Genomic DNA, 22,539 nt, shown 5'->3' on the forward strand with positions numbered 1-22,539 from the left:
TAAAATTTAAAAGTCTATGTGAGAAAGGAAGCCGTATAAAGTAGTTCCATTTTAACCATGGAAATTTTGGGGGGCCGGTTACAACAGCCATGTTGGGGCTCCATTTTGAATTTAAAAATAACATTGTTAGATTTTTATAGTGATTTGAAATAAGGTTGTTTTGTAAGCCTTTTTTTGCAGGAATATTGTCCTGAATCATTTTTTTCATTTGTCAGAGGAATACATTTTCATGATGTAAAAAACCAGAACATTTTACAAAATTTTAAATTCTTATTCTTTGTGGGAAAGCTTGTTGTTTGCTATTTTTATATCATGCTTTAGTTATTCAGTTAGCAAGCTGAGTCAAACTAAATAGTAGTAACAATCCCTTTTGCCTTCAAAACCCATGACTATTTTTACAGCACTTAAAGTACTTTATGGGGGGTATCTAATAAGGGATACAATGACAATTACATGCTGTAACTTTCTCAATTCCCAAGACAAACTGTGAAATCGATATCTTAATAATAAAAGCTGGGGAGGGGGTGGTTTGTTTCTAACACTTAAGGTCTATAGGAATGAAGAAGGGAGTGAAACAATACTAAGAAATCAGCAGAAGGATGGTTGAAATTGTAGCCTACATAACTGTTCAACTTCCTAGTCAAATAATGACAAACTGTGTATATATGGCCACATGAAAAATTATGCAGTGCACTAAACTAATATTAACCTTGCTATGTCATCTGGGCTTTCTTTGTTCTGTTTGTTTTGTATATAAAGCTTTATGAAAGTCTTTAGTTGAATAATCAATGTTAGGTTATTTTTTCCTTGTTACATGAACTTTCTACGTTCATGTAACATGGACCTGCTCTGGAAATGAATCAAGGTTGCGTTGCAGGAGGCTATTGTCTCCTACACCTTGGTCTTATTTGTTGCAGGCAGTGAATGAGGCAGGGAACTTTATGAAGAGAAGAATGGTCTTGGAATATAAGCAGTTGAATATTGCACTGGAGAAACGTATTCTATGTATGCTTCAGCAGTAGAAATGTTTGCACAATTCTATGCGATTTGCTTAACTCAACCTTTCCATGGGGTTCATCATTCTAAGAGCCCAACATGTGTTTTGTGATTTTCAGAAGTGTGACACAATTTTAAAAAATAGATTCATGAACTGAGGTAGTTCGAAGTGGTGGTCTGAATAACTGTGGCTTTTTCAGAGCGGGGGGAAGGCTTATAGACCTATCAAATTGACCTTCTGAAATTAATTAATAACTTTATAACATTGGTTCCTCTGTAATTCTGTTCCTTGTCTGTGGGAGGAGACTATTGGGGTGGTCTTACCTCCAAAGGGAAGCTAAAACCAGAAAATCATTATTGTAAAATTCTCTGATGCTTCCAGCAGGTCCAGCCATGATTAGTCAGCAGAGTTTACGCATGTCAAATTTTACTGGTGCGTTTAATAGTGATATTTGTGATCAACGAATAACCTTGAAAAAACAGGAATTCTCTTTTGGGGGTTTTATCTGCTTACCAGATCACTGACAATGAAAATGTTCTTTTAGGGTTTGGTTCAGAAGCTTTGGGGGACAGAAATTTAATGTATGAGAATCTATACAATTTATTTGAACTGCACATTTGTGTTAAGTCATTTGTGCCAAAACATTTTCAGGATTAAGACTGTAAACACTTTACACACACTCTATTACACTTTCTCTAGGTAATTTTAATTTAGTCGGAAATGGTGAATGTTGAGTTTTCAACAAAAGCAAAGCTTGAGCAAGACTCAGCCCAAGGGATAGAGCAGAATTGTAGTTGAGACAGAGAAGCAAATTTTCACTATTTCTTACTCAAACGTAATGCATTGCATTAGAATTATTTAGGGTGTTTTCTTTATAGATGTTAATTTAGTACGCACTGCCTATCAGACAAATAATGAAGATGGTATGTGAGAATATAAAATATCTGCAATGATAATCAGTGCTGGATTAAAGTGGGTGTGAAGCTTCTATTAACTAATTTCTGAAACAGTAACCCTTAATTCAAGTCCAGCCTGAGTCTACAGCAAATATCCCACAGGCAGACCAATCTTTTGGGGAACACTGTCACTACTTTTACCTGACTCCACACTTTTGGGAATACTGCTAGTATTTAACCACACTGTAAGCTTCAAGCAGAAGTTGTAAGCCAGGCTGTTTCTGATTTGTCTCTTCCTTCCACTTCGCCATTTCTCTTCCAGGCATAGAGACCCCCAGGAGGAGAGACATTAGAAAGTACACTTTGAAAACAAATAGAAAAATATTTAGATGCCACTTAATCATTTGCATCGCAGTGTATATGCTCTGTCATTTGGTGGGGACAAGGTGGGATTCTAAAGGAAAATTCTCAATACCACTAAGAAACGTTTTGTTTGCTGCAAAGCAACAAACTTGTTTTGTAATTTTGGTTATGTAAATTTTTACATTAAGAAATTATTTGTATTTATGAAATTTAAACAAACTAAAGCTGTTATAAAGAACTTGATGTTTTCTGACTTCTGAATGCTTTGTTTCTACTAGTTTTTTTATGTAAAATTCAAGCTGCAGATTAATTTATAAAAGCTCAATATTTTCTCCTTTTTGAAGGGCAAGGAGAGAGTTCAAAAACCTTTGAGCACATGAGAGCAAATCCTTTATTTTGAAATGTTTCCTACCTGGTTGGCATGATAGTTTTGAAGCGTTCAAAGGGTTGTACAATGCTATATGAACACCTTTGGGCACCTAGAAGAAACATATGCTTATACTTCTGACTGAAGAATGCAAGATTTCTTTTCCTGTTCCCTCCAGTGGGACTGATCAGCATTTTTATTTGTCCCGCAGGGGTTGTTCAGAACTTTGTCGTATACCCATGGTGGAATACAAACTTGACAGTGAAGGCACCCCATGTGAGTATAAAACCCCTTTCAGAAGGAATACCACTTGGCATCGGGTGCCGACTCCCGCTGGGCAGCCTCTCTCTCGTGCCTCTCCAATCCTAGGAACATCTGACAGACTGCAGTGCCAGCAGCTTCTCCAGCAGGCTCAGACAGCCATTCCTCGCAGCACTTCCTTTGACAGAAAACTGCCAGATGGCGCAAGGTAATACACTCCCCGTTTAATGCCTGTCATTTTCCTAATGTGCCTTACTTTAGATATCTCTGCTTTCTAGAACTTTAGTGTACTTATTTTTTAAACCTTATTTTGTTGAGTTTTGACAGTAATTTTAATTCTGAGGTTGTATTAAAAAGCGTTCACTGAGCCCAGTTCCCTCTACTTGAAACAAGTGACTTCTGCTGTTTGTGCTGAAAGTGGACTGTACTGAGGATCCTACCGCTAACCTTTCCCTTTAGTCCCAAATGAATAAAGTGGGAAACTGCCTTGTGACTTTTTGATCTAAACAATGTCCTGTCCCCCACCTTTTGGGATCCTATTCAAACAAATAGGGAGTATAAATAAAACGAACTCATCCCTTTAAAAAATGAATTATTTACTCTCATTACCAAGCTATTGGCATAGTTTCAAAGGGTTCTGTAACTCATTACCAGTCCTTATGCTTTGCTTTGCTTTTAATTAAACAAAGCAGAGCTTGTGATTTGAATATGTAACACCTCTTAGATGATGGGATGGTATCCTTAAATGTTAGCTCTGTTCTAATTAAATCATAATTCTTCATAAGATTTTAAAGTTTATTTTTAAAATTAAAAATTTGTAAATACATTTGACCTTTGAATTATTTAGGAAAATTATATGTCTTGAGCAGAACTCTCTGTCCTTTATTGTTTGCAATTATTTCGGCTTATGCTCTTTTTCCATGGGGTGCTGTAGTTCTAATTTCCAAGGAAAAAAAATACTGCATGTCGAAAATATCTAATCGATATGAAAATCTAAAATACTAGTCTTAAATAGCTTTAAAAAATACTGGATAAAATTATGAAATGCTGCTATTGCTACACTATCTCTCTTATTTAGTAGAAAAGAATTAGTGACTTTTTACATTGTTTGAAATATATACAGGTAATAGTACATATTTGAAGATAGGTCTATATCATGGTCTGGAGAAGGCAGACTCCCAGTTATGGCCATTTGATCATTTGTATTCTCCTTTTCCTCTACCCCCCTCCTCACCCCCTGAAAAAAGGAGAGGTGCATTTCTGTAAGCATGTATATACCATTATAGGACTTAAGCTTTTCCTAATATCTTGTTACTGAAATTCTCAGTAAAACCTAGCATAAGACAACAATGTATCAAATGTCTAGAAATACTTCAGGATTTATGGAGCTTTATTAAGCATACTGTATGCCTATACAGAGGAAAAATGAAAGCTTTCTGACATACTACTAATTTCCAAAAAACTTCACAAACATTCATTGCGCTTCTACTAACAGTCAGTGAAGCATGTGGAAAAAAACTATGACAGAGGCTATCTCTTGTCATGAAAAAATTCCTGTATCACTTAAACAAAACAAGTGCAATGCAGAAGTGCTGTTTTGGGGAAGACATGGTACAGAGTATAAATAATGAAAAGAGAGGAAAATGATGAACTGTGACATGTGGGTCTTGAAACATGAAAAGAAAGGTACCTAATTGGCAAGGTCTTTTCACATGGGAAGAGGCATAGTTGATGGCTTGGCAGAGAGATGGGCTTAAATCAGAAGAGTTTGAAGTAAGGTTGATTAGTACTTATAAGTAGTCTTGCGAGGATGAAAATGTATACTCAGGCTAGGAAAATGATGAAGAGATTTTAGAGGGTCAGAGACCCAATATCAATTTAGACAAATTGAAGAGTGCAGGCAGGGAGAAGCAGGTTGATAAACCAGGGAAGTTACCGCAACTGATCTGAAAATGAGCTAACACTGAAGTCAGCGATAAAATCGTTGTTTTTAGAGATAAAAAGAGGAAGAAGCAACAGAAATGTGGGCTAGATATAGTAAAAGACTTAAGCAGCAACAGTTCCACTACTGTGACATGTAACAGTTAGGTGCCCAGTCCCTAGAGTGAAATTAAAAACTGGGAACTGAACACCTATACTCCTAGTACAGTTCCTGAGGGGAGTTAAGTGCTTTGAGAAGGCAATTGAAATGTGTTTGTGTTGATCAAGGAGTTTCCTCTAATTCGTCACTAAGAAATACAAGCATATCCTTGTAAAAACTCCTGTTTTTACAAGATGCCTAATTCGGTGACGGCTGCTTATAGCGGGTGCCTAAGAGTGAAGCTTCAGTCACACTCACTCCTCTTTTTTTGCACCAGGAAGGCTCCATGTACTTTAGTCCTTGAGTCACACTTGCAGACGAGTGCGTCCTTTCACCTGGAGCCTGGAATCCATTCCCGAGAGCAGGCAGCTGCAGCTTTTCTGTAAAGGAACTGTGTGAGACATTCACTGACTGGATTTCAGTGGTCTCCCTTTGTAGTCACCTTTTGTTTAGTAGGCTAATGGCTAGACACTTGTCCAGCAAATGGGAAGCTTGGGATCTAGACATTCTTCAGCCTGGGTACAAACCAATGTCCCGGTTTTGAGGACAATGTCCTAAATGTCAGTCTGGAGGCTGGAAACACATGGGATCATAACTTACCCATTCTTTAATGCTGGTTCACTTAAGCTGTGCAAGAAATGCAAAGTTCTTGGTGGTAAGAAGCAAGAACATGCAACTGAATTCAACTGTAGCCTATAGACTGTTTCACTTGATTGAGACTCAGTCCTGCCCATACTTATCAGAGAGAGACATGCTGAAAAATGAGGCACTACACTATCTACCTACTGTATATGTGGTTGGCTGTTAGACAAAATGTAATTGGTAACGTCTTCAAAATTTTCAAGCTGACAGTAAAGTTGCTTATTGATTGTCATGTCCTTGGGAAAGTGTTGTGCATAAATCAAAACTACCTCTTTTCACCTCTTCCCTGAATATATACATTAATTTCTACATGTAGCCTTTAAAAAAAAAGAAAAAGAAAAAAAGAAGGGAAATACAGGGAATTCAAGGAAATGTCACTGAGGGAAATTGTATTGTAGTTATGGACTGATATGCGCAGAAGTGAAGGATAGGAGGGTGATCAAAACCAAATTTGAACATTGCATTTCAACTGCCTGGAAATCCAAGAAGAGTCATTAGAGACATTGTTAAGACATGAGGCTCAAAAGTTTAAATAATAAGTACAAAATAATACTATGCATGAAAATGTTCTCTTACTGCTCTTCTATGTCAAAGAATTAATAAAAGAAGTATTGGTATTACCTCTTCTAAATTACTATGTTGAAAATTGGAATACATGCAAAGCAACTAACAATCATTTCTGATCCATCATGAGAGCTTCCCACATGTAAATTTAGAGACCTAATCTAGCTGCTCTGACTCCTGAGAAATCCCACTTTTTCAGAAGTAAAAGTAGATGTACGGAAAATAGGATTTGGCACTTAGCCTTTCTCTTTTTGGGCCTTTTATATATTCAGTTGGAAATATTTTATTAGTGATGAAATAAATAATATACTTTAAAAATACTTGTTTAAGTTTTATGAAACTAAGATAAAACTGTAAGTTCCCATAATGAATATAATTAAGTGTTCATACTGCATCTGCATTATTTGTAAAAATGAGTGTATTTTATAAAAGAAGCACAGCCCAGTTCAAATCTGAAACCCCACAAATACCTCAGTGCACTGTTAATGACTCTAGTTAACATTACAGAAGTTCTCCGAGCAACCAGTCCTCCTCCAGTGACCCAGGACCCAGCGGGAGCAGCCAATGGAGACAGCAAGTGGGATATGATGGGTATTGGTGATTTTTTCTTTTTCTTTTTTTTTTTTTTAAATCTTGCTATAGCTCCCATGCATCTTCTTTCTGAAGCAAAATTTATGTGGGCATTCCATATCGTAGATTTATTTGCAAAATCTGTTAGTATATTTTAAGACGTACGGGTTTACTGATCTTTAATGTAACATTTATGCCAATACAATTTTAAAGCCATACTGCTTTAAGTCTTTAGGACCAAATTGTTATTTTACAATTCAGGTAAATAACAAACAGTTCTTAGGTTTACTTTCCCAGAAACAGGCCAGAAATCAGCTAGTAACTCAGAACTGGAATAAAATAATAATTTCTCCTCCTTTTGCTTCAGTGGAAGGGTATCTGATTAAAAAAATATCTTTATGGTCTTCAGAGGTTTTATTTCCTACTGTGCTTGTTCCAGCGACATCCATTCCCCAGCACCTCTCCTCAGAAAAGTAGCACTCTTTCAGAGGTCTCTTCTCCCTAAAAGGCTGTTGCGGTATATAGATGGTTCTTTTCACATCCCTGTTAATCCCTTGGTGCTGAAGTTTCAGAAGTTAGCTATCTGTGTATAAAAGACCACCCCAATATACTGTCCATGTTATAAGAATATTATGCGAGACATCTGTTCTAAATTACTTTAAATTTATCACTTTGTTGTATAAATATAGCTGCCGAAAACACTCCTGTTATAAAATGTTGAGCTATGTCAGTATCTACATAGCATAATAGGAAAGCATTCCAGACTTGCCACTTGGCTTTCAGAAGCTACTTTTCAGAAAAAATGTGAATATTGAAAACATCAGCTTGACTCCTTGTCTGTAAGCTTAATATTGCTTTGGCATGACTGTTTGTGGAGAAGATATTCCATGTAGCAGATACATACGCAATATCTTGGAGACTCCTCAGGGAATTTCAGAATACTCACTGAAATCTCTGGCAGCTAAATAGATGCTAATAATTCAAATAAATCTATAGCAATTTTTTTGACAGTAGACACATGAAAATGCATCTTGCCTCATTTTGCCAGCACAGTTATTTCTAATAGCAACCTTATTTTTAGTGTGTCGCTTTGTGAAATAATTTAACTTCTGCAATACAATACAAAGCAATGGATCTGGTACTAGCTTACATGTTCTGAGTGTGAAAACCTGCGAAACTACAGAGTTACTTTCTGTGGGACTTAGTTCATAAAGCCGTTAAGCATGCATTACCATAGTTCTCCATTGCAAAAACCTTTGGCTATATAGCCCCGAGAATGCATTTCTTCTTAAAGTTCAGTGTTGTCTTGGCCTGTTCACACTTAAGACATAACAGTGTGCTGTCGAAAAAATTACATGTAAATATTTCCATGGAATGTTTGGAAATGTTACTATATTTGTGTGGTGGAGGGGGATGATGATTGTTTAAACAAATCACAAAATACTTGCTTTGAAGAGTAAAAAGGTGGTGTTGTTCATCATGTAACTAGTTTTCTAGGAAAAAAAACCAAACAGCTTAATTTTCTGCTTATGTTAAAAGGTGCCAGTCCCCTTTGCTCCATGAACACCACCAAGGTTCAGGCTCACTGGAGTGTGAAGGAGGCAGAGAACGAGAGGAAACTTTGGAAGGAGCTAGACATTCTGGTAATAAAAACCACTGTATCTTAAAAATAAATATTCTTCGCAATGCAGTGCCTGTTGAAGTGCAGCCACCTTCTGATGGGGAGGTTTGATACACAAAGAGCATGTGATATGACAGTGAAAGCAGGGACTCTTACAGGCGGTCTAACAGAATATGGTGCGGGATATTTAGATAATACTTGGAACAAACTACTCCGGAACTTCAGAAAGCCTCATGAATGGTGAAAAGCAGGTTGAACTTCATTTAATTATCATTGAAAAACTAGTTCTTAGGAAATTCTGCAAAGATACATGCCTCTGATTCCAAAGAGTGTACAGGTTTGAAACCTGATGCTAAGCCATATGCCTTTTTTCTTTGTACAGTATACTCATCTTTTTAGCATTCAGAAATTAAAACACAATTATTTATGGCAGAAACCAAGTGGCACGCACCATCGACCAAAGTCCTCAGCTCCTACAAAGACCGGGCTTTACAGAAAGAAGGCAGTGGCAAGGAGTCGCCAAACAAACTTTCACATGTAAGTCTTTTACTAAAAAACAAAACAAAAAAAACCCACCTTGGACTTAAAGAAATATATCTTAAAAATACATTTTAGTAATTTATGAAGACCACTGTGTGTTTTGGGAGGCAAAGAGTATGCTCATCTAGATTTGGGGTGAATTGAGTATGCTTAGTCTGTGTTTATAAACTAAGAACTCCAAGAGGGCTTGGGTCTGGGGCGCTGAGGAGATAAAACTAGTATAGCATACACTCAGCTGTGTATTTACAGCTTCATTTATACTGGCTTGCTTAATCTGTGAGGTATTTCATATCCTTTAAAAAAACAAAACATTATATTCACCATACCACTTGTCATGTTGTGTGAAATACCCATGTAGTATAACTATCAATAAGCACTATATAGTGCACAAAAGCACAAAAATATAGTTTGTATGTTGGGAATGCTGAACAGATTTCTAGTCTACCTAGTTTAGCAGCTTGTCTTCAGTAATGGCAAAATCTTCAATGACTTAAAGATGGAAAGTACACTAATGATATGCACGGTCTTTTTCTTTTTTTTTTGTTTGTTACATGGAAAAACCTGCTATGTGTAGTAGGAATCTGTACACTATTTGTAGATTTATATGGTAAGAATATGAGGCCAGTTTCTCATCTTAGGTACATTGATACCTTATGAGAATCTAGCTTGATACTTCTTGAAAAAAGTACTATCATAAACAGAATCATGCTGTAGAATTATGCCCATGAAGACAAAAATACTTTCTTTCACCTTAAGCCGAAGTTGACAGGAAGCTAGAATCAGTATATGTAACAATCATTATTAAACACAGCACTGATACCAAAGTTAAATGCTGAGTTTGCTTAATTTATGCTAATGGCAGCTCTCATGCTTTTAGGATGGTGGGGATCTGAACGGAAAATTTCATAATGGGCATATGTTTGTGTTTGCTTGCCATATGCATGTGTAGTGCAGGTGCAAAATAACTATATTGTACAAAGTAAGAACCAGCATTATTATAAAGGTAATACTAATAAAATGAGGCTATTTTGTTAGATGCTGTAAAACAGAAAAAAATGGTCATCACCTTGTAAAAGACCTTGTAATGTTCTGTTGTACGTCCCCTTTTTCTTCAGCTCAATTTGCCATACGACACTGCCAGCCAGAGAAACGTCTATGCTGTCTTTTTATCGGTTTTAAGTTGGGGGAAGGACAGTGGGGGGAATTTCACTGGCTATCTTCACACTGTCTTTGTTCTCCTGGAAGAAATATCATATTCCTGCTATTTATTTATTTATTTATTTATTAAATCTTGCTCCATGGCATAATCTTTAACAACATGTAACAATTAGGGCCATGCTGAGCTTTCATACAATAATTTCTCTTGGCACAAGGAAATGCATAAAATGTTCCTAAGCTGTGGCCATAGTGAACTTTGAGCAGTTCAAGATGTCTATATCAATAGCTGTTGTCCAGATTCTCTGCTGCTTACAGGGTCAAGAAGGTGCCTAAGCGAAGAAGTTGCCTTCAGCAACATACAGGAAATTTTTGAGAAGGTTCATACGTGCAATACATCTTCTGAGGCTAATTTTATGCCTCTGAGCTTCTCCCCCCTGCCCCCACCCCCCCACCCCTTGTTTCTTTCCACTTTGGTTCCATTTCACATTTACAGTAAGAAGTGACATGCCTTTTCTCCAGACACCTTTCTCCAAGTCCCTCTCCTTGGAAAAACTGCTCATTGTATTTTTATCAATTGTTCCATTGTTTTTAAGGTGACAGCCATCTTGTAAAGGTTAGAATGAATACAAATGTAACCCCTCCTTTTTTTCTAAAAAAAATGTCTCAAATTTTGAGCCTTGTTCATTTCCGTATGGAATAGAAGTCTCGTTTCTGGAAAGGCTGCCTTGTCTAACTGCTTTAATGTGTGAGCAACAGCTGTGTTTATATACATCTGCTAGGAGGGGGATCTCGTAAAAAAGTTAGTCACCCTTCCCACTTACATTCTACCTAATAGAAGTCCATCTGCCCTTATTGTGGCCTGTCCTTATTCTGGCTACTCTGTCACATAGGTAGGTTAATCCAACTGTCTACAAAATCTCTTTTATAAAAAACAACAAACCCCCCCAACAAATGCCTGACATAATTATTCCACTTCAATAGCTATGCTTAGCTTAGGGCCCCGTGACTTCAGTTACTTTCATCTGGTACGCATACATCGCAATTGACTTCAATTTAACTAGCCACACATCCAATTGGATTTGATCCAATAAGCTGCATATTTCACCCACACTGAGAAAAAGCCAAGCATAATTCAGTCTTTGGTGTTTTTCAGATTTGCAGTAGAACTTGTTTAAACAAATGATTACCAATGCTTCTAGCTTTAACAAACGCTTATTTTAACTGTTCAGAAATGCAATTTTATGGATGTTAAGCTGATCCTATAATCAGAAAATTCAAGTGTGATCTTAAGATTTGCCATAGAAGATGGAACTAGAGCCTTTTTATTTGCAGTGACATCAACCTTTAATGTGTCTAGCCAGTTGTGCAACTCATTTCATAGAAACTGGTGGTATAATTAGCTCTTTTCATACTTTGCACTTATAGCATACTGTAAAAATAATAAAATGGTCTCTGAATGGCACAAATTCAGTAATTTATATGAAAACAAGTATTTCACTACTTAGCTTGAGGGGGGTCTTTTTTTGTTTGTTTTCTTCTTGTTAAGATTGGAGACAAAAGCTGTTCAAGCCACTCAAGCAGCAACACCCTATCCAGTAATACATCCAGCAACAGTGATGAAAAACACTTTGGTTCTGGAGATCTGATGGATCCTGAGCTGCTTGGATTAACATATATAAAGGGGGCTTCTACTGACAGTGGAATTGATACAGCTCCCTGCATGCCTGCTCCTCTTCTGGCCCCTTTGCACCTTGCTGGCAGCAGGTCTGGAGTACATTGTCGTACTGAGCAGTGGACCGAGTCTTCTGAAACTCCTGGGCCAGATGATGATCCAGCTAAAATCTATGCTGTTCATAGCTATGCCTCTGCTATTTCTACCAGTCATACAGCTGAAGGCAGTATGGGAGACCTAAGTGAAATCTCCTCTCATTCCAGGTATGTGTTTCTTACAAATTAGGCATTATGGATTATAGATTAACATACAGAGAACTCTTTTTCATTGTTGTTCTGTTTACCTTTCTTTGAAAGTGCATTCAAGTGATTTTGATTTTCTGTTGTATTTAAATGCCTATATGAGCAATTTTCAGGCAATTTTTGATGAGTCTGCCTAAAAAGCATAGCTAGCATAGCTAGCCCTACTCCCAGATCTGACTTTATATGTGACCTTGTGCACATTGCTTAGGTTTTTAAAGTTGGGAGACATCCCCGAGTAAAAGTGAAGTTTGCACCTAGAACTGATTTCACATACTTTTTTTTTTTTTTTTTAGTACAGCGCAACAAATTAGCTGGGAGCTAATGCTGAGGGAAGTAAAAAAAAAATGGCAACGGACAACTTCTACATATAGTGGTGGACAATTTTTACATATAGTGAAACTGCATTGCATACCATCTCCCTAATTCACATTACTGTGATGTATGCTTTACAATTTCGTTTGTTGAACTGAATTTCTGGTTGATTTTCAGCTCTTCTTGTTGTTACCAATGGAATGTGTGCATGGTATATCTGTTGTAAAGCAAACTTTGAAAGTACACTTTTACAGCTGGTTGCCTTTATCTCCCAATTCCCATTTTATGGTGACTTTGAAGTTGAAGCTTTGGTCTATGTGTTAAGGTTTTTACTCTGTAAAGGATGGAAGGAAATTGTTTGTTCTTTCCCTCTGATTTTCCTGTTTTCAATGTCAATCAGTACAGGAAAATAACCAAATAATATCTTGTATCCTCATTTCTTTATATGCTTGACATGAGTGAATTAGTCTTGTATACTTACTCTGACTTCTAGATTTTTTTTCACAAGTTATAGAAGATAGTATAGACTATTGTATAGACTATTGTGAAAATTTGGTAAATGCTTTCACATTAAGCTTTCACTACCCCTGTGATAATGCAGAAGCTCCAGATCTACTCTGTGTTGTGTGTGTTGAGATTTATATATTGAGACTTCTAAAGTGCTAGAAATAAGCTCTGTGTTTCTAGGACTTAATCATAATGAGCTGAAATAGCTTTCTAATGGCTAGAATATGTATTCTCAGCACTTGTGTGACAGCTGTCATATTTAAAGTGCTAGGCAGCATTAAATGATCTGCTGCTCACTTCTATGGAATAAACATTTTATGGATTAATTAAAACTTCGGGGGGAAAAAAAAAGCTTATAGATTTTAAGTGAGTTTACCTAGGCATTTCCAAAGCAGTAAATATTGTTGAGATGACCACTCACATCAGGATAGCCCAATTCCCCTTTGGCAATAGCTATGTTTTCAAATGATCACCTTCTAATTTGTGTGCCAAATCCTCTTCCTATAAGACAATGTCAGACTTACTTTATGTGACCCAACTGTTTTATTTAACCTTTGCTTACGTGTCCTTCAAATTGGGGTGATAAATAATTTCACAGTTGGGTTTAAAAGCTGGCATCGCCTATACATCACCCACAGGCATACATAATTAAAAATACCTCATTTTATAGCTGTGATGCTGCAACACTAACGTGTTCAAATAGACGTAAGAAAGTTGAGTTAACATATAAGCATGTGATATCTATTGCTGAATCCTATATATATTTTCCAACTGGTCAGACACTGAGTTTGTATTTCTTCATAACCTATAACAATGAAATTCTAACACTATTGAGGCATTAATTCACAATTATTTTACGAATGTTAAATAGTAAACTTGTTCTGCAGTAGCTAAACAGTATAAAGCTTCAAGAAACAAGCCCACAGACTGGTGGAATGTCATTGATCTATAAATGCAACATTTCTTTATTAAAATTGTATTCTGTTTACTGAATAGATAAAGTGCAATGCACAGGAAAGATGTTGGTTGGTTGAAAGATACCGGCCTGATTCTCAAACATCGTCAGATAAAGAACCCCCTGAAAAAAATAATACTATAGCATCCGAGTAAGATTTACAGAATTAAACCTGCTGTGGGAAACAGTATCTCAAACTACAAGACTGACTTGAGCTATGCACAACATTATGTCTCACAGCTCTGTTATTAATGGCTTTATCTCTCCTTTTTTATATTAATTATGCACATGAATTATCAAATACCTTCATGTTACTGTAGCTGAAACAGCTTAGCTTCATTGCCTTTAGTTTTGCTTTGTTTCTTACATAGAACATCTCTTGGATCCTAAAAATATATACTGCTTGTTCGAACCATTGCATTGAACTCGTTATCTAAAACCAGGCTTTCATAGGCATTTTATTTCTTCACTTCAAAAATATTCCCTTATTTAAAACCTACAGAATGAGGTTGGATGCTCAATTTTGCTTAAACTTAGTTACAAATAGAATTCTAAAATCCTCTGGATAATGTCCTTGCTGTTGATCTGATATGTATTTTACGTTGTGCTTCAATGTTTGCTTCATCTTTGGATTTCAATTTTTCATAACTGAGTTATTTTCTTCACCACATCTTCACATAATTTATTTGCATATTTGCAAGGATAGCAAGCAAAAAAGCTTTTAACATCACCCGCATTATTTTCTTCCCCCAAAACCTCATTATCTTGTTTCTACTTTTTGGGGAGGAAGAGGGAGGAGAGGAGAGAAAATAAATTGGTTTTAAGATTAAATGCACATACTAACTGTGATCAAAATTATTAATCCGTTGCCTTAATGATTCAAGTTTCTTCCACACTAGGCATTTTAATTTGATCTAATGACATCTATGCATGTGTATTGCTTGTATTTGACAAAGTAGCCATGTCTGTTACACTTTCAGCAACACCTTCTGGTCCTCTGTGAATTAATCCAACGCTCTTGGGATTAGATTAAAAGATAGCATTGTGTTTGGTATTCATAGATGTCGTGGTTTAACCTCAGTCGGCAACTAAGCACCACGCAGCCGCTCGCTCACTCCCCCCCACCCGGTGGGATGGGGGAGAGAATTGGAAAAGCACAAGTGAGAAAAACTCGTGGGTTGAGATAAAAACAGTTTAATAATTGAAATAAAATTATAATGATAATAATATGATAATAGTAATAATACACAAAGCAAGTGATGCACAGTACAATTGCTCACCACCCGCCGACCGATGCCCAGCCAGTCCCTGAGCAGCGGCCCCCCCGGCCAGCTTTCCCCAGTTTATGTACTGAGCATGACGTCACATGGTATGGAATGTCCCTTTGGCCAGTTTGGCTGTGCCCCCTCCCAGCTTCCTGTGCATCTGCAGCCTTCTCAGTCGGTAGAGCATGGAAAACTAGAAAGTCCTTGACTAGTGTAAGCACTACCTAGCAACAACTAAAACATCGGTGCCTTATCAATTTTGTTCCCATCCTAAATCCAAAACACAGCACTGTACCAGCTACTAGGAAGGAAATTAACTCTATCCCTGCTGAAACCAGGACAATAGACCAACAACGAAAGTTAGGAGCTGCTGCTTCAGGTTCCAGCCTCTGATTTTAGGCAAGGCACTTGTCTTCTGAATGCTTTGCTTACTTCACCTCCAAGATGAAAAGAAGAAATTTATTCTTCAAGGAGGTGTTTGCTTTAGTTCATTTTAAATCATTTTGAGAGTCTTCAGTAAAAGGTTTCATTAGTGCCTACTAATGCTATTATTCATAATAAAAGAGGCTATTAAAATTATCCAGAGGACTGTTTTTGTTGAACTGACATTTACTTCTGTTAATATTAAATTCTCAATGGTACTGAATGAAAGACACAGCTTAAACTGGCATGAACTGGCAAAACTAACATGAAGTGGAAAAGTGTGTAAGTTTCTATAATTAAAGAGATATTTGGGGTAATTCCCTGTGTAGTTCTTGATGTAAATGGAATTATACCATTAATAATGTGCACGTACATACTTAAAGTTGCACGCACAAATTCTATATATATGTCTTGAACTTAGTCTTTTAATTTTAATTCATATCAGTTTGCATCAGCATTTCATCAGGTTGAATTATATATATTACTTGTTTTAGAAACTCATCACAATTCTGTTCTCGAAGAGCTTTAATGTATACGCTGCTGGTGTGTAGAAAATTACTGTACCAATATTGCTACCTTGATTTTAACCTTGAGAAAAACTTAATGTTAAGAATTATAGCTGTATACCAGGCGAAGCGTTTCTGATTCGTTGTTATATAGCAGATTTCATTTTTTCTTTTGTGTGTTTTCTTTACTTTTTCAGTGGTTCACATCATTCAGGAAGCCCATCAACTCATAGCTCTAAAAAGAGTGGCTCCCTAGATACCTCCAAAGTCTATATAGTGTCGCAGAATAGTAGTCAACAGATTTCTGGGTCAGTTTCAAAACCATACCACAGACAAGGAGCAGTGAGTAAATATGTCATTGGATGGAAAAAATCAGAAGGAAGTCCTACACCTGAAGAATCTGAAGTTTCTGAATGCCATGAGTAAGAACTCTGTTTAACTTTGTTGGGGGAAGAAGGGTAATGAAAATAAATTCTAACATAGGATAGAAAAATGAAAAATTACAAATTCTGTTTCTCTTTTAAATGTTTGGGGTTTTTTCTGTGCTTTAATGTAACAAAGGTACATCCAAAAAAAAAAAAAAAGACAATAACTGGACAGGATACTGTTTTCTTCTCTGTTCTATCCAGCTGCATCTTTTTCCCATGTGTCAAATAAAGCAAGCTGACAGAAATTTCTGAAAGTGTGTGTAGGCAAAAACATACGGCTATGTCAGACATTCTGAATTTCCATTTTGAATCTCTAGGAAACAATTGGGAAGGTACTTTATTAAGTTCTTAAAGGCCTTTTCTACAAATCTTCAGGAACTTTAGTTAGTTGAAAAAAGCCTATTTCCTGGCGTTTCTGTATTGAATCTTACTACCTTGTTGCCTATTATGTCAGCTAATACATTACAGATGAGAGAGATGACCATACACTTATCAGTGATCTATGGTAGATAAATTAAAAAAATTAGTGCCAGTTGGGGGTATTTTAGTGGTTCTTTGGTATCTTTTTCTGACTTTGTTTTTAATGAACAGGTAGGAACTAGTGGTTACGACCCCACAAGAAAAAGATTAAATGTGGATATATCTGACCCTATCTTCACGAGACTCTACAAAATTTCTAGCAAGTGACATTTAGACAAAAATATTCAGAGCAGTTCTAACAAACAGCTATATGTACAGCTTAACACAGGAATAGCTCATGAGAAATGTGTTCTTAGGTGGAAGAAAAAGGCTTGCACTCAAAGGAAAAGATGCAGTATCTCAAATATAGATAGAGACGATACTTTCCCAGTGCTGCAGCAGTAATAAGTAATGTTTGAATCTGCTGTTTAGAACTAACCTTTAAATTCCTGTTATCTTCAAAATCATCTTCTCGGATAACCTCTTTGCTTTCTTTTTGTGCATAAGCTATTCAGTTTTATCTCTCCATAAATCATAGTCAGCCCAATATATCTCAATAAATTGACAAGATGACATGCAGTACCTGATTTTCAAATGTTTCATATGGGATTACTCTTTGTTTAATGGGAATGGGTTATTTGCATCTAATATCTCATATTGCGTATATGTGCATATTTATGGCAAGATCCATATTTAAATATATAAGCTAGAATACATGTGCTATGAAATATGAGCGTGAAGTTAAGCTCTCAAATTCCTAATTTTCAAAAGTAGAAGATGTTACTACCTTCCTGTCCTGGTAATTTGTGTTTTTTTGTGTTATTGTACTGGTGATTTCATTCTCCCCCCCCCCAATGTTTTAATTGCTTAAATTGTTCAGTCGTAGCAGTATTTGCACTTGAAAAGTGGTAATTTCATTGATTCCCACAAGTTTTTGCATTTTCAAGTTGATGAACTCCTGAAACAATTTCTCTTTATTTTGAATGGAACCCTTAAAACAAAATTGCACAATGAATCATGGTATTTAGACTGAAACCACAGCAATTTAGAAAAGTAGCTTCAAGAGCTAGTTCTATTTAAGAAATATTAGTTGAATATGGCAGCACTTCATATATCAGAAAATATTTTCAGATTTTTCCATGGCGTTACAGCATTGCTTCACCTCTTTCTCTCTAGGAAAGCTTTCTATACATCACAGAGAGGAAATATCTCTCTGAGGATAATTATGTTGAAATAAAATAACATCTCTAATTAGGAATGATGATGAAAATCAGGTCAATTGCTGAATGTTGTGCCACTATAGGATGTAATTCACTGAGTATTACACTTTACTGTAGCAAAGCTTGTTTCCCCTCTGCTGAAGACAAAGTCACTGATTATGCTGCACTTGGCAGTAAGTAATGGCTTCAAATGTATGTTCTGTGTGATTGGCAATCTCTAGTTCCTTCGATAGCATTTCTAGAGTAAACCTGTTAAAATTCCCTCTTCTTTCTCACTGTGAGGAAGCTGAAAGATAATAATTCAGTTTGACAGTCTTTTGTTGACTGTAAATACATTTTGATATGCTGATAATTAAGGAAGACAGCTGTTTTATTTATCTAAAGAGCTTTATGAAATTGCTGATAATAAAACACACTTGGCATACGGCACAATCAATTACCAATACACTTCAAACATTGCCATTGATGACCATAGTAATTTTGCCAGATTGTGAAGTGTGATACAATATCACACTATAAAATACTGATTTGCTTATTTGCTAAGGAAGTAAAAGTTAAAATATTTTGCGATGAACTATTGGAAATGTTGATATAAATACAGCTTTAACAATGTGTGTGTGTAAGCTTTAGTATGTAAGCTTTAACAAGTGTGTTGTGTAAAAAAGAGAGAGGCAAGCTAGGAAGAAACAAGCATTATGCTTTTTTAAATTGTTCTTTAGAATTCCTAAAATTGATTTTTCAGTGGTTTAAGAATTTTGTTTTGGACCCACAAACAGATTCATAAATATAACATGATCAAAAAAATGTTCTAAATGAGAGCGTGCTGTGTCAGGAGATAATTCTAACAATTTTTACTTTGTGACAGAAAATGAGTGCAGTCTTTCAAATCCAAGAGCACTATTGCTTCTCTTGCTAAAAACACCAATTGTCTCAACAGAGTGTATGATGATATTGATGCTGTGTCTGCATCGAGTCCACTCCAAACTTCTGTGAGGGATGCCATTGTTGAAAGCCAGCAAGTCTTGTCCAAAGAAGATTTTCTGAAGTTGATGCTGCCAGACAGCCTCTCTATGGAGGAGGGGAGAAGAAAGGTTAGCTACTTTCTTCGGCTCTGTGTATCTCAGACACAGTTACCTTAGAAATGAATTTCTGGTATTCCCAAAATTGCTATAGAGAAGGCAATATCATTTTGTACAAACTAAGTATATTCCATGGGGATGCTATAAATACTGACCATAAGTCCCAAAATATCATTTCCCACAGTATGAAAATGATATCTAGTTTGATGATTATGCATGAAACACAGTATTTGTTTAAGTATGTCTTTGCTTAGCTTGAGCAGAGACAGGTGCAGGTTGAGCAACTTACTTTTAATCTTTGAAATTATAATTAACATTTTCAAGGTTGGATGCCTAAATTTATACACCTCATATGATATTAAGGCACATGAATAAAAGTAGCCCGCTTTCCCTTGCCCTGTAATATTCAGTACCAACAATTCTGTTTGAAGTCTGAATCACGATTTCATGTAGGGATCAGTGGCAACTGCTCAAAAGGCATAATCGTCAGTACTAGTGGAGAGCTTGCATCTAATCTTTATAGTATGAAGACAATCGGTAATATTTAAAAGTTCACAAAAAGTGGATAGAGAACTTAAAATTTACTACTCCCCAAAGTATACATGATTCTGAATTCTGTGGTTAATGTGGAATAAAGCAAAAAGCAATTAAATTACTTGAGATAATTGTCACACTTCGATATTAACTCAATGCTCTCTTACCCCACTGTGTTTATACAATGTGCTAAATAGCATAATCGTCATGTCTGAACAAAAGTAGCACATGGGAATCCTCTAAGTGCAGAGCTGAATTTAAAATTCAGATCATATATATTTTTTAACATGCAGTATGTTAAGTATGCATTAGATGTGTTCGAATTCTCATGAATAATGTCCTAGAGGTTTTTATGATTTATGATTGATACAATAATCGGTTTTCTGTGATGATTTCAAGAGCTACCAATGTTTCTGGCTACCTGAATAAGACACAACAAGGAGTGAGGAGGTGTGGCCATCCTGAGATAAATCACTGCTGTCCCCTTCCCCTCCCAAGACAGCCAAACAAAAGCTCATTAAGTGACAGAGACCGTAGGCCCTGACTCACAGGGGATCCCCAGCCATAGGACTTGACAGTGTCCAGTCTTTGATTATGCCTTCATAGAGGATAGTAATCTTGGTATAGGTGAGTCAGTTGTCTTAGACAGCAAAGCCAGAAGGGAATTTGCTGAATATGTAAGACTCTACAGAATCAAATCACGTTTTTGGTTTGGTTTTACCTTCTTCTTACATCAGGGAATAATGAGCCCTGTAGGTAATATTTAATTTTTGTTTCACCCTGAAAGGAAAGACTGTAAAGCTCCAACGGTTAACATTCAACATGTTTGGATAGCTAGTGAACAACCTTCATAGGTAGAACATGCAGTGTAAGGTTGAGGAGACTTGAGTAACAGCCCAAAATTGCAACAGGATGGTTGCTGGGAAACTTGGGTGCGGGAAAGAGGATCGGAGACCCTTCAATTCAGAGGGTGAAGGCTTTTAACCCTTTGCCCAATGTGGTCCCTAATTAGGCTCAGGGTCTTTTCATATTCTTTAACTACTGCTTGTAGAAGGATATCATATAGCATTCATTTAAGGATGCTGTGTATGTCCTCTATCCATTCATTTAGAGATGCTGCTTATGTTTATTGTTGTGATCGTTTTCGTGTGTGTTAAAATAAAGTTTTGTGCGATGTTTATTCCCATGGCCCATATCTGTTTCAGGCAAATCTCTAGAACCGATGTAGTATTTTGATGCTTTCCTAGATTAGAATCTGAATATCTCCCTCAATTTTCTCTGGGACACAGTTAAACATTCTAACCACTGAGCATATTCTGTATTGTCATCAAGATAGATGCTTTCCTGAACTAGCACTGTGAAGTGTATTTAAATATTTTGTAAAGACTGTGTCTTGTGGCATGATTGTTTCTGTGTATTCCTTTTAGAAGTATTCATCAGTGAGCAAGTTTTGTCAGAAGTATAACAACGTAGATATCTTTAATTCCATGCTATATTCACTGTTTTAAAAAGTTACTGCTCTTAAGCGTACATTCTGCATAGGGAGTGTGCAACTCATAATTAATTACAAAGAAAACAGGACAGGACATTAAATTGTTATATGCAGGACAAACCTGTTAAAATAATTAAGGCAATAACTGACATTTGTAGATGTGAAGAATAACTGGATTTGCAGTGCTGAAGAATGACTTACGAAGTGGAATGGCCCAGCTTTGCAATACAGTAACATCTTGTTTTATTGTAGATAATTTGAGTTGTGGTTTAAGCAACTTTTTGAAATGCATAAAAAGTTTTCACTGAACTCCATTATCCTCTTTTCTAAGCCTATTTCATGATATCTGGAGAGATGCAGTGTCTCAAGTCACTTTCATCATCCAATGAATTATATTGCACCATATATCAGTTCAGAATGTTTAACATTAAAGCGTAGTCATTTCAAATTAAAATCAAACAGTTCTATGTATAGTCTTGAATAAATGTTGCCAGAGTTGGTAACCTTATATGTATTTCTGGAAACCACTGCTGTCATAAGGCTATGGAGGTTTCATTTAACATTTCAGAATTAATAAAACTATACAGTATCTGCTAAATTCATGGTGATATGTTCCAAAATATCAAGAGGAAGTATGAAAATCCAGCTCAGTAACTCTTTTGAGGCCCCAGTAGATCTGATATGGTGGAGCAAATCTCTGATCTTCTGTATTAGCTCAAGAATTCCAGACTGCCTGCCCAGAAGAATACTCCCAAGAACTGATGATAGGATATGATTATGTGAATTATTTTAACCAGTAATACCTGTTCTTATATCTTCATATTTTGATGTTTAGTTTTCATTTTATGGAAACCTTTCTCCACGGAGGACACTTTACCGTACCCTGTCCGATGAGAGTATATGTAGCAATCGAAGAGGATCTTCATATGCTAGCTCTCGAAGTTCAATGCTAGACCAGGCCTTGCCAAATGATATCTTATTCAGCACTACTCCACCGTATCACAGCACGTTGCCTCCCAGAATGAGCCTGACTCCTGGAATGGGAAATCTGAGAAGTAAGTGATTGTTGCCGTCATTGCTGAGTTTGGAATATTTGTAATAAACTCAAACAAATCACCAAATATTAAGTTAGATTTTACTTTTAAGGTGAAATTATGAAATGTCAAATCAGTGTTCTAGATATCCTAGTAAAAGCATATTTGGGCAGCAGTACATGCTTATGCTTGCCTTAGTGACCAATTCAGATTTATCATCTTTGGAGATAGCATTCACTTTACTTCCCAAAAAATTTTCATGAGGTCGGTGATAGGCAACAAACATTTGTCT

At 36.3% G+C, this 22,539-nt stretch overlaps 1 protein-coding gene across 1 annotated transcript in view; it reads left to right on the plus strand.

The window, feature by feature from the left end:
- The window catches only part of SIPA1L2 (signal-induced proliferation-associated 1 like 2), a 125,794-nt gene that overhangs the window by 85,013 nt on the left and 18,242 nt on the right, over nt 1-22,539 (plus strand). The window contains exons 10-17 of the mRNA XM_009329170.1: nt 2,835-3,092; nt 6,678-6,761; nt 8,280-8,383; nt 8,795-8,898; nt 11,606-11,994; nt 16,199-16,423; nt 19,046-19,199; nt 22,049-22,268. Of these exons, the coding sequence (XP_009327445.1) occupies nt 2,835-3,092; nt 6,678-6,761; nt 8,280-8,383; nt 8,795-8,898; nt 11,606-11,994; nt 16,199-16,423; nt 19,046-19,199; nt 22,049-22,268 (1,538 nt within the window). The remainder of the gene's footprint in view (nt 1-2,834; nt 3,093-6,677; nt 6,762-8,279; nt 8,384-8,794; nt 8,899-11,605; nt 11,995-16,198; nt 16,424-19,045; nt 19,200-22,048; nt 22,269-22,539) is intronic.

The sequence above is a fragment of the Pygoscelis adeliae genome, unplaced genomic scaffold (genome assembly GCF_000699105.1).
Source record: "Pygoscelis adeliae isolate BGI_AS28 unplaced genomic scaffold, ASM69910v1 Scaffold77, whole genome shotgun sequence".
NCBI classification, from domain to species: domain Eukaryota; kingdom Metazoa; phylum Chordata; class Aves; order Sphenisciformes; family Spheniscidae; genus Pygoscelis; species Pygoscelis adeliae.